General features: G+C 45.6%; 2 protein-coding genes across 5 annotated transcripts in view; both read left to right on the forward strand.

The window, feature by feature from the left end:
- Positions 1–629: 629 nt before the first annotated feature.
- Positions 630–8,834, forward strand: MRPL2 (mitochondrial ribosomal protein L2). Its single transcript, XM_080998194.1, has 8 exons — positions 630–744; positions 2,687–2,776; positions 3,837–4,002; positions 5,231–5,372; positions 5,498–5,613; positions 6,621–6,731; positions 7,610–7,683; positions 8,548–8,834. The coding sequence occupies exons 2-8, from the start codon at positions 2,708–2,710 to the stop codon at positions 8,758–8,760; spliced, it is 891 nt and encodes a 296-aa protein (XP_080854320.1). The 5' UTR covers positions 630–744; positions 2,687–2,707; the 3' UTR covers positions 8,761–8,834.
- A 3,442-nt stretch (positions 8,835–12,276) lies between these two features.
- LOC308472876 (cullin-9-like) overlaps positions 12,277–12,604 on the forward strand; it is a gene marked incomplete at its 5' end in the record, with an annotated part of 31,179 nt that continues 30,851 nt past the window's right edge. Inside the window, one exon of one of the 4 annotated variants that reach the window (XM_080998103.1) lies at positions 12,277–12,370. In XM_080998103.1, the coding sequence (XP_080854229.1) occupies positions 12,277–12,370 (94 nt within the window). The other 3 variants (XM_080998106.1, XM_080998104.1, XM_080998105.1) reach the window with 3 other exon arrangements.

A 12,604-nucleotide genomic window follows, 5' to 3' on the forward strand; every position in this document is an offset into this window, starting at 1 on the left:
CGAAGAATTGATGCTTTTGAATTATGGTCTGGAGGAGACTCTTGAGAGTCCCATGGACTGCAAGAAGATCAAACCTCTCCATTCTGAAAGAAATCAGCCCTGAGTGCTCACTGGAAGGACAGATCGTGAAGCTGAGGCTCCAATACTTTGGCCACCTCATGAGAAGAGAAGACTCCCTGGAAAAGACCCTGATGTTGGGAAAGATGGAGGGCACAAGGAGAAGGGGACGACAGAGGACGAGATGGTTGGACGGTGTTCTCGAAGCTACCAGCATGAGTTTGACCAAACTGCGGGAGGCAGTGGAAGACAGGAGTGCCTGGCATCCTCTGGTCCATGGGGTCACAAAGAGTCGGACACGACTTAATGACTAAACAACTGCTTTTCATTGGGTTTCTAGAGCGGTTGAGGTGTTACCTTTATATATTATTATTATTATTATTATTATTTGCAAAATAATATGTGTGAAACAAGGATTTCTGAGACCTGTCCGCAGCAGTAGTTAAGCAGTACTACAGTGGCCCTCCAGATGTTGTTGGACTACAACTCCCAACCTCCTTTACGGGGAACCTGCAGCCCAACCAGCACCTGGGGGACCCCGTTCTTCCCCATCCCTTTTATGGATTCTCGACTCTTCTTACGTCAAAGCAAAACTGGAGCTCCGCCTAGGACTGGTGCGCGCATGCTCCGTGGGCTCCGGAAGGCAGAATGGAGGCACAGGACTAGTGGCGTGGGACCTAATTCCGGGTGAGTGGAGGCGGCCTCATTCCCGGTGTCTCATTGAGCATGGCCATAATGCCTGCCTGAAAAACATTTCCGTTCTGGGGTGGGATATAGTTTCCTGGAAAGCCTCGACCCCTGCAGCTGCCGGAGACGTTTCTCTGCAAAAGCCCTCCTCCAGCTGCAATATTCTGTGCAGGGATTTCTTGGAAGTAAGGGCTGCTGAAACCAGACTCCGATCCTGGGTTCGGATCGGAGTCCAGTCGTGCAACCCCTATACATACCTACTCGGAGGTAAGACCCGTTAAACTCAACGGGACTTACGACCAGGCAAGTGGGCGGAGAGGACTGCCGCCTAGTTGCGTTTCTTGCAGTTAAGGCTGCTGTCCTGTGCCCTTGAACATCGTGAAATTTACTTCTGTGTAAGCTGGGTGCAATGTTGCACAAGAGACTGCTGTTGCTGCAAATATTCTGCCCTGCAACAACCCTTCATTCTAACCCCTTGGGTGTGGGTGGGGTATTACTTGTGGTATTCACATAAATTTTACTCAGAGTACTCCCACTTAAACTAATGGACCTAACTTAGGCATGCTCATTAACTTCAGTGGGAGGGATGGCTCAGTCAGTAGAGCACGAGACTCTTTAATATCTAGACTCTGAGAAAAAATTTGGCTGAATTGCTACCCTGCACATCTCAGAAAAGCTCTTTGAGGTTTTTTCCTTTAATTATCAGGCACAACAATTAGAGGAGAATAATAAAGCGGGTGATGCTGTGGTCTAAGCCACTGAACCTAGGGTTTGCCGATTGGAAGGTTGGTGGTTCGAATCCCCACGGTTCGAATCCCCACGAGGGGGTGAGCTCCCGTTGCTCGGTCCCAGCTCCTGCCAACCTAGCAGTTTGAAAGCACATCAAAGTACAAGTAGATAAATAGGTACCGCTCCGGAAGGTAAATGGTGTTTCCGTGCGCTGCTCTGGTTTCGCCAGAAGCGGCTTAGTCATGCTGGCCACATGACCCGGAAAAAACTGTCTGCGGACAAAGTCAGCTCCTTCGGCCGGTAAAGCAAGATGAGCGCCGCAACCCCAGAGTCGTTCGCCACTGGACTTAACTGTCAGGGGTCCTTTACCTTTACCTTTAATAAAGACTTGTGATGGTCCCCTCTCCCCCAGATGAGGCAGTCATTGCTCCTGAGCTGTCCTAGAATCTGTTTGCTAACAGTGTTACTCAGAAGTAACCATTGAGTTCAGTGAGGGTTACTCAAGTGGGTGTAGGATTGCAGCCTAAGAATGGGAATGCAAGCACTGTTCCCATCGCTACCGATAAATTTTCTTGTGATTCAAAGCACACTCTGCATGTGGATTTCATCCTGTTTTATACATTGAAGTGCTTTCCTTAGAGAGACACCTCACAAGTTGTCTTACAACTCCAGGATAATGCTTTGGAATAAGATGGTTCCAAGATTCTCCCCAGTTCCAGTTATCTATGTTTTGGTGGCATAATGTGTAGAGCAAGCATAGGGAACCTGTGGCCTCTAGACATTGGACTACAACTCCCATCATCCCTGCTGGCTGGGGAGATAGAATTGGGAGTTCAACACCATCTGAATGGCCACAGGTTCCCCATCCTTGAAGTAGTGTCAATTAGTACCTGGGAAAGCTGGGTTTAGATCCTGAATCACTAGGTGACCTTGGGCCAATCACCACCTCTCCCCCTAACATCTCTTACGGGCTTGTGAGAATCAAATGGAACAAACTCCATGGATGTCACTGTAAGCTTCTTGGAGAATGGTTTGGATTTTATTTTTTTTATGGAACAAATAAAATCATAAATGGTTGTTTTCAGCTTTCCCCCTGGAAGTAGTGGCACTTATCCCAGCAAAGCTTTTTGTCTGTTTTGTGTTAATGGTTTTTATTGCTTACATCACTTCACACGTATCAGTAAACTAATAATCTGTTCTTCCCCATCTTCAGCAGGAACAGGTGTTACTGATAATGGCTGTATCTAGCTTGATTCGGAGCTTTGGGTCCCTGCTGTTGTCCTCAAGCCCTCGTCTCTCCCAGGTACAGCAGCCACGTTGATCAGTTTCTTATCTTTTTCCACTGTGGGTTTATTATTGCATGCACTGTGTATATAGAATGTCCTCTCTCTGGATAGAATTTTGCTGTGGACCTTGCAGCGCAATTAAACTTGCTTATTTTCCTGACACCAAGGCCTTAAATTGTGTGGAATTACCAGGGCTCAGCCTAGAAACCAATTCCGTTTTAGTTGTTGCTGTTTGTTTTAGGATTTGACCAAATGACGCATGCAGATATAATAAGGAAAAATTCTTATGAGCATTTGTTTTCTGCTCTCTTGAGTAATAACAACCAACACCCCTCTCCCCCAAAAAATCTGAAAGTAGGGAGAACAGTGTTTGGCTTGGAGGTTGTGACATCTAATACAGGATTCAGTCCCAGCCCCTTCCACTGTAGACTGTTAAGCACCACAAACTTTTCAAGTGTTTTTGACCCTGTGTTTTGCAACAACTGCTGCATTTTTAACGCATTGCAGTGGGATAATTTTTTCAGATCTTTTACATAGTAATGCATTATATTACTATGATTTTAAAAAAGGGTCTGATGTGGTATAAGGCAGTTCCTTCTGTTTCTAATTAAATTAAGGCTTGCTTTCAGAACCCAAAAATAAATAAAAATTCAGATCTTTGCTGATAAGATTGTCACTGCATTTTAAGGCCGCATTTCCAAAGCACAATAGACAGTGAAGGATTGCGAGATTATGGCCTAGGTTACCAACCTGTTTAAGACCATGGGCACATTCAGACAGAAAATGGACACAGAACAAGCTTTAAAAGCACATAGAGCTGAAAGTGGGGGGGGGGGGAGTGCGACTCTTCCAGCTTTCTCCTTCAGCTCTATGTACTTTACAAAGGAGGAAAAGATAGTCATTCTCATCACCTCATGACCAAGGGGGGCAGTAATAGTGGAGGACAAAGATGTTTTCTGGGTGCTAATGGAAGACTATGCTGCAGACTTCTGGCATAGATCTAATTCAAACACATCCTGAACATAGGAATTAGGGTAGAAAATTCAGTTCATGATGCTTGATTTCCGCCTTTCCTAGATACCTGTGCCTCCCAAGCCTACCTGCCTTGCTGGCCTTGTCCATGCATACCGTGAAATCAGCACCTCTGCTGTTCTATCTACCTCCGATCCACTGTGGAAATGCAGGATCAAATATACCACAAAGCCCATCGGCATGAAAAAGACAGGAGGGCGAGACCACACAGGTATGTCTGCAGCCCCTCACAGCTGGATTGCGCTCAAGTGAGCAAAGGCAACCTCCTCTGTCAGGAGAGACCAAGTAGGGGGAAAAGCCAAGTCTTCTGACGCTGTTCTCCTATGGCAAGGAAATTTCTTTTTAAAAAACAACAACACAGTTTTTGTTTTAAATCTTTAGACTACGTTAAGGCAGGTATGGGCAACCTTTCTTCTGTTGAGGGCCATATTCTCTCAAGGACAACTTGTTAGGGGCCGAATACTGGCAGCAAGATGGGAATGTACTTTGGGAAGGAGGTAGGAGGGCTCTAGGACCCTGCCAGAGCCCTGACGCCTCTTCCCAAAACCAGGCGCAACATTGGAAAGGCAGTGGAAGTCCAACAATGACTCTGAGAATGAGTTGCTGGATTAGATGGGCTATTGGCCTGATCCAGCAGGTTCTTTTAATGTTCTTGGGACTGCTTTTTAACTGAAGGTGCTCAGGATCGAGCCTTGGAACTGCTAGACACAAAGCTTGTGCACTGCCACTGAACTGTGACCCACCTCAAAGAAAATGGTGGATGCCAAGCTCCAGTTAGGAGGAGATGCGTTCTTCTGATCATTATACTTAGCATTTGTATTGTGCGTTTCAAGTCTTCAAAGGGCTTCACATAAAGTAATTCTTACAACAACCCAGTAGGCCAGTGTAGCATTATCCAGGGTAGTTATCTCCATGTTACACATGGGCGACTGGAACTGGAACAAAGAGGACGATAGTTTTCTTAAAGCCACTGATTGAACTCATGGGTGAGGTGAGAATTTCCAGATCATAGCTGCACCAGCGCTCTCTAATATTTTTATTTTGGGGATTCATTGACTCAAATAAGAAGTGCTCGAGTCAACTATTGAAATAATAATGAAGCAACTTTACAATTAGGACTCTTAGCTAAACATATTGTATTGTTGCCAAGTAAATATGAATAACAATCTGGGCATCTTTTGGTTTCTGTTTCTAATCCTCAAGTTAATTCCTGCTTCCCCCTGCCCCACCAAGTGTGTATCAACCACCATGAAGACTAGAAGCTTGCTTTTTGAAACCGGAAAGCTTTTAGTCTCGTTTCAGGTTTTACCTTTAGCCAGACCTAATTTCTGACCGCTTTCATAGACGTAGGGTGGTTGCTGGGAAGCTTGGTCCAGTATTTTTATCTATTCATTTGACTGCAATGTGTGATGCTGAATGAGCTCCGTGTCCGTCACAAGGTCGTATCCGGGTGCATAGAATTGGAGGCGGGCATAAGCAGCGCTACCGCATGATTGATTTCCGAAGGCTGAACTATGAAGCTGGACAAGAGCCTGGTTCCTTTGAGGAGAAAGTGGTTCAGGTGCGGTACGACCCATGCAGGTGAGTAGCAGACACGTGGTCTGGAGACTGTGATGGGTTTTTTTCCTTTTTGATACTTGGGAATGAGGATGACAGCTTGAGCTGACCATGCCCTCTTGGTATCTCTTTGTTCTTGCCCACGGCAGATCTGCAGACATAGCTCTCGTGGCTGGAGGGAAGAGGAGACGGTGGATCATTGCGACCGAAAACATGCAGGCTGGTGACATCCTCAAAACTTCAGGACAAATTGGCAGGATGGCAGGTAAATCTGGAGGACGGTGTCCTGTTCTGGGTGCCACATTTTATGAAGGACATTGACCGGCTGGGTAACGCAGGTGGCAAGGACTCTGAAAAAACCAAGGCCCACGAATAGTTCTTAAGGGCTAACTAGGTTTAGCCTGGAGAAGAGAAGCTTTCAGAGGAGATAGGGTAGCACTCTTCAAATATTTGAAGGGCTGTCTTGCAGAAGACGGGAGCAGGCTCAATCTCTGTTGTTCCAGAGCGTAGGGCTGGAACTAATGTGTGGAAATTGCAGGGAAGCAGATTTCCTAACAGTAAAAACAGTTTTGACAGTGGAACAGGCAGTGGCTGTGTCTGCACCATACATTTAAAGCAGTATCATGATGCTTTAAACGGTTACCGCTTCCCCCAAAGAATCCTGGGAACTGTAGTTTGTTGAGGGTGTCTAAAATTATTAGGACATCCACCTTTTCCTCCCCGCACAATATCAATATCTGCATTGATTTTTAAACTGCATTTTTATTGCTTCTTTTATTTCTTATAGTTGAATTTGAGGTAATGTAAACTGTAATGCACTAAAATGCAATAAGAGGTGAAAGCAGCAATAATGATACAGTTAAAACACATACAGCATCTACGCATAGCACATCGCAATTGCTACAGTGGACGTCAAAAGCATTTAAGTGGTCCACTTAATTTTCAAGTGATTTTCAAGTGATCCATGGGGGGGGGGGGAAATATTGAGGAACCACTACTTAAATGTACAGTGAAGCATTAGCACCCGAAGCTCTGTTCTCACTCCCACCCTTACATTGGATGGCCCTGTATCTATAACAGGGCCTTTTCAGTGGTGGCACCAACATTGTGCATGACATTCCTTGTGCTTGTCCATCTGCCGAAGGAGGACAGACTGAGGCTGCACACTTGGGCCTTAGTTCTACTTGGAGTTTTTGTGCCTTGGCTGTTTTTGGTGTGAATATGGTGGTGGGATTGATTGACTGATTGATTGATTGATTGATTGTCTTTCAGTGTCGGCTAACGAAGGAGATGCCTACCCAGTTGGGGCTCTGCCAGTCGGGACCCTGATCAACAATTTAGAGAGCCATCCCGGGAAAGGAGCCCAGTATATTCGAGCAGCAGGTCAGCACCAGATCAAGGCCAGAAACAACTTTGAGGGAGGTAGCAAACCTGGGCAGGTGGTCAGAATCAAGGCAGTTGCCTCCTTTTCCTCCCTTCCTTTTCAACTAAAGGAGAAGGTTAAATCTGTTGGAACAAATGGAGTCTGTGTCCCGAAAGAATCTTACCTTGCCTCCTTCCATACACACTCCCCCTTTTTTGGAGGAGCTGCCCCTTTTTATTCTTATTTAAGGATTTATAAACTGCTTCACAACAAAATATTTCTAATGCGGCGTACAACACTGAGTATTTACCCCGCCCCCAACATATACAGTAAATCTTTTGGGGAAGTCTCCACTTAGAGTCCCCCATTCATTCAGTGTTGTGGGCCCCAGCCTGTGGTACTACCTCCCGACTGAACATTGCTCAACTTGAGGCACACAACAGAAAATACTTTTTTATTCCAGTAGGCATTCTAAGCTTTATGATCAGGCATCCCCAAACTCAGCCCTCCTGCTGTTTTTTGGGACTACAATTCCCATCATCCCTGACCACTGTTCCTGTTAGCTAGGGATGATGGGAGTTGTAGTCCCAAGACAGCTGGAGGGCCGAGTTTGGGGGTGCCTGCTCTGTGATGAACTTCTTACTGTTATATTCTCTGTATGTTGTTGTTGTTTGTATACTGCTTAGAAATGCTAATGACTAATATATAAATGCCTTGAATTTAAAATAAAAAAGTGACCCACACTGCTTTGTGGGACATCAGGATCTGGCCAGCAGTTTGTAAAGAAGCTTATGGGGAATTCGCTTCCTTGCTGCTTCCAGTACTGTAAGTGTGAGCTGGGTTGTTCCTTGAGTCAAAGCAGACTGAAGCCCTGCTGATGCCTTGTTCTTGCTTCCAGGCACCTGTGGCGTGATACTAAGGAAGGTGAACGAAACAGTCATCATCCAGTTGCCCTCCAAGAGGCAAATGCAGGTAAACAATTTGGGTATATATGCCGCCACGTGGCAGATGGCATCTGCTCGCTGTGCCATCCATATGGCAGCCTTCTTCAACCTGGTGCCCACCAGATGTTTTGGACTACAGTTCCTACCAGACCCGGCTGGCGTTGCCAGTGGTCAAGTTGGAGTTGTAGTCCAAGAAAATTCGGAGGCCACCAGGTTGTATTGGTTGTATTCTTTGGGCCTTCTGTGCTGAACCAAGTTGTCAATAATAATAATAATTTTTTATTTATACCCCGCCCTTCCTGGTTCGGAAAACCAGGCTCAGGGCAGCTAACATCAAATTTAAAACACTTAATTGATGCAACAAAAAACAGCATAAAATACAGTATAAAACATGAATAACAATAAATTCAGGATTCAAAAATCAATTTAGGGGGGAAATCCATCCAATAAACATTAGATGATCACCAGGGATAGCTGGCTAAATTAGTCCTATTTGGGCCAGGGAGGAGACCAGGGGAGAATTAGCCGTGAGATCCCAGATCGAGTAATCTTCATAAAAAGGGGAGGGAAGGAAGGAAGGAAGGAAGGAAGGGGAATAAAAGATCAGGCTAAGTTCAAATTGAAAGCCAGGCAGAATAGCTCTGTCTTACAGGCCCTGCGGAAGGAAGTTAAATCCAGAAAGATCCAGCAACATGTAAAAATCGGGGGTATAATGACACGTGAAGCTTCTAACGTTATCATTGCTCAGTCTACACTTTCCCACATAGGTGATGCAGACATATGAGGCTGAGTATCGAGTCTTGCAGGTTTTGTACGAGTGAGGCAATGTGTCTACTGAGGTTCTTCACCCCTGGTTTGTATTCCTGCTCCATAACCTTTCTCACTCTTACAGGTGATGGAGACCTGCATGGCAACTGTGGGCCGAGTTTCCAACGTTGACCACAACAAGCGGATCATTGGGAAGGCTGGTCGGAACCGGTGGTTAGGGAAGCGGCCCAAGAGTGGCCTGTGGCATCGCAAAGGGGGATGGGCGGGCCGCAAGATCAGGCCCCTCCCACCCATGAAGAGCTATGTCAACATCCCATCAGCGTCTGCACATGTTTGATGTCTGTGTTTGTGTTGTCAGTGATTTTGCAGGATTCTGTCAATAAAGGCTATCCTTTCTGACATGTAAACTCAGCTAAGGTTACAGAGTACATCCCTTGCTGTTGCTGGTTGTTAATTTATTTACCGCTTATATGCCAAAATGGCCTCTAGGCAGTTTTATTATTATTTATTAGATTTATATACACAAGATGTCAGGGCAGTTCACAAGATGATGATGATAACAATTTTTTGATTTTTTTGTACCCTGCCAATCTGACTGGGTTGTCCTAGCTACTCTGGGCAGCTTCCAGCATATATAAAAATACAATAAAACATTAAAAACTTTGAGGATCTGAATCCTTTAAACATTAAAACATAAAAAATACAAGATAAAGCACCAATAAATAGTTTAAACAAAAACAACATAATAACACCCACACACATTTAAAAAGCTGTATAAAGTTAGACAACCCAAGGCCTGGTTGAAGAGGAACATTTTTGCCTGGCGCCTAAAGATCTACAGTCCTACCTCGGATTAAAGTACAGTGGTGCCTCGCAAGACGAAAAGAATCCGTTCCGCGAGTCTCTTCGTCTTGCGGGTTTTTTCGTCTTGCGAAGCAAGCCCATTAGCGGTTTAGCGGATTAGCGCTACAGTATTAGCGGGCTTAGCGGATCAGCTGATAAGCGGCTTAGCGATCAGCTGTTAAGCGGCTTAACGATCAGCTGATAAGCGGCTTAATGATCAGCTGATAAGCGGCTTAGCGATCAGCTGTTAAGCGGCTTAGCCGATCAGCTGATAAGTGGTTTAGCGGCTTGGGAAAAAGGGAGGAAAAAGGAAAAAAACCCTGCAGGAACTTGCAAGACATTTTCGTCTTGCGAAGCAAGCACATAGGAAATTCGTTTTGCGAAGCACCTCCAAAACGGAAAACGCTTTCGTCTAGCGGGTTTTCCGTCTTGCGAGGCATTCGTCTTGCGGGGCGCCACTGTAGCTTTGGGTTGAGCGTTTTCGGGTTGCGCTCCGCGGCGACCCGTAAGTAACAGAACGCATCACTTCCGGGTTTCGCCGCTTGTGCATGCGCAGACGCTCAAAATGACATCACGCACATGCGTAGACGCGGCAAATCATGACCCGTGCACGCGCAGGCATGGGTTGCGTTTGCTTCAGGATGCGAACGGGGCTCCAGAATGGATGCCATTCACATCCAGAGGTACCACTGTATAATAAAGATGCCAGATGAACCTTCCTGGGGAGAGCGTTCCACAAACGGAGCCACTCCAGAAAAGGCCCGCTCTCCTGTTGCCACTTTCTGGACTTTACATGGAGGAGGCACACAAAGAAGGGCCTCAGGTGATGAACGTAGAGTCCGGGTTGGTTTATATAAGAAGAGGTGGTCCTTGAGGTATTGTGGTCCTGAGCCATTTATAGATTACGGCTATAAAATCAGTACAGTTGCAGTGGGGCATTAAAACACCCTCAGTTAAAATATATAACAAAATTGGATTTAATAGCATAACAATTTTAAGAGTTAAAATAATAACATCGGAAATTCATTCAGGGCAATGCTTGCCCAAACAAGTGTGTCTTCAGGAGCCCTCAGAATGCCAATACTGATGTGGGCATCTCATTTCAGCAGGGATGGCATGAAAAAGCCTGCCTCTGTGTTACAATAAACTGATAATCATATAGTTCTGGCAAAACTGGGGATTGTTGAAAGAATACCATAAATCCAACTGGAGAGAACAGTTTACTGGGGTTGACACACTAAGCAACCTAATCCTAGTCAGAATTGGGAGGATCTGAACCCATTTAAATCGGTGTCCTTAGGTATAACTGACTCAGTACAGAATCCGATTGTTAGGGTAATGTGGGCAGATTGCGATGCAGTACGAAAAAAATCGTGTTAGAGCGATGCCTTGATTAGGATTAACTAAAACGTCACCCCAAAATAGCAAGCGTGCTTTTACGTTCTCCAGACCAGAACCCTTATGGCTAGAGGTTAAGCAAAATGGGGTGGGTAGGGAAGGGGGATAAGAAAATCTGGGCATGATTTAGGAGTAAAAGCCTGCATCTTGTTAAGAGTCTGGAGATGCAATGAAAATGTTGGGAATCTGACATACATTAATAGATATATGTAGTGCTCAGAGCCATTACCACAGCAAATGGCTCATTTGACCTTGCACCTGTGATTACCTCACCCATGGGGTGAATTAGGCTGAAGGAAAATGACCCCTTTCTATGCCCAGCTGCTCCAACAAATGTTAGACTGAATTAGGCTGCAATGCTATACCCATTTACCTGGGAGAAAGGCTTGTGGAAATCAGTGGGACTTACCATTGAGTAGACCCATATAGAATTGCAGCGTCAAGTCTCTGATAGATGCAAAATGAATTTCATGATGCAGAGAGGCTGCAGAATAGCAATGGCAATTCTGCATGTTCAAAAATATAAAACTTTGCATTAATACATGTGGCATCAATTTTACTGGTTTACTCAAAAGTATGTCCCAGTTGTGCTCCATGGGGGCTGTTCCTCAGTGAGTACACAGAGGATTGCAGTCTTAATACCTCTTAGTAGGGAGCAAATCTCATTGAACTTAATGGGATTTGCATCTGAGCAGACATGTATATAGGACTGCCCTGTAGGCACCCCTAATACGGTTGACACACCTCAGTTGAGGCAGACGATAACATCTTTAAATAGGGTAAAATATTTTTATTGCCCATCCCAGGGATGGGGACTCACTGAAGTTACATGTGTGTTCACAAGCATCCACGTTTGCACACTCATGCAAAAATAATTATTTATCCAACTGATTTATAATCACAGATGCTTTAGAAAGCCCGGTGTGGGTTTCAATTCTGTTTTTAGTCCATTGTATTGCAGGGCTTATGGGACACGGGTGGCGCTGTGGGTTAAACCACAGAGCCTAGGACTTGCCGATCAGAAGGTCGGCGGTTCGGATCCCCGCGACGGGGTGAGCTCCCGTTGCTCGGTCCCTGCTCCTGCCAACCTAGTAGTTCGAAAGCACGTCAAAGTGCAAGTAGATAAATAGGTACTGCTCCGGTGGGAAGGTAAACGGCGTTTCCATGTGCTGCTCTGGTTCTCCAGAAGCGGCTTAGTCATGCTGGCCACATGACCCGGAAGCTGTATGCCGGCTCCCTTGGCCAATAGAGCAAGATGAGCGCCGCAACCCCAGAGTCGGCCACGCCTGGACCTAATGGTCAGGGGTCCCTTTACCTTTACCTTATTGCAGGGCTTTAAACTTCCTGTATTTTTTAAAAAAATATGGTGGTTGTTTATTTTTAAAGTAATATTATTGTTTTATCTTTTTCGGCCAACCAGCTTTTGAGAAGTTCGCCTCCCTCTTGCAATCAGGAGGCATATAAATTTCATGAAGCAAATAATTAAAGAATATAAGCAAAGGGGGGGGGGAATGCATAAATAATACGCTTTAATCCAACAAAGACAAAAAAATAATAATAAAATAAAGGGGGGGGGATAAAAAGAGATATTTTGTTCCATCTGTTCTCTGCAATGAGACGCTCCGCGAAAGTAATAAGTTTGCCTCGCGACGGCAGCCGTAGTGCGTCAGTGGGAAGGCGGGACACGAGCAGGAAAGGCGGAAGAGGTGAGGCAGCTGCTAGGCTGGATAAAATAAGGGAGGCTGCCGACGAGGCTCGCCCGCCCGTAGGGTTGCGGGTGGTTGTTGCTGTTGTTGTTTTACGTATGTGTATTCATGTTGTGAGGGGTTTTTTTTTGGGGGGGTGCGAGTGAGGTTAGCCTATAATCTCGAGGCTTCCGGCAGGATCGAACCCGCAGCTATCGAGCGTCCAAGGCTCGCGCGCCACCAGCGTCCCATGGG

This window comes from Podarcis pityusensis (assembly GCF_964106645.2).
Source record: "Podarcis pityusensis genome assembly, chromosome: 3".
In the NCBI taxonomy this organism is placed as follows: domain Eukaryota; kingdom Metazoa; phylum Chordata; class Lepidosauria; order Squamata; family Lacertidae; genus Podarcis; species Podarcis pityusensis.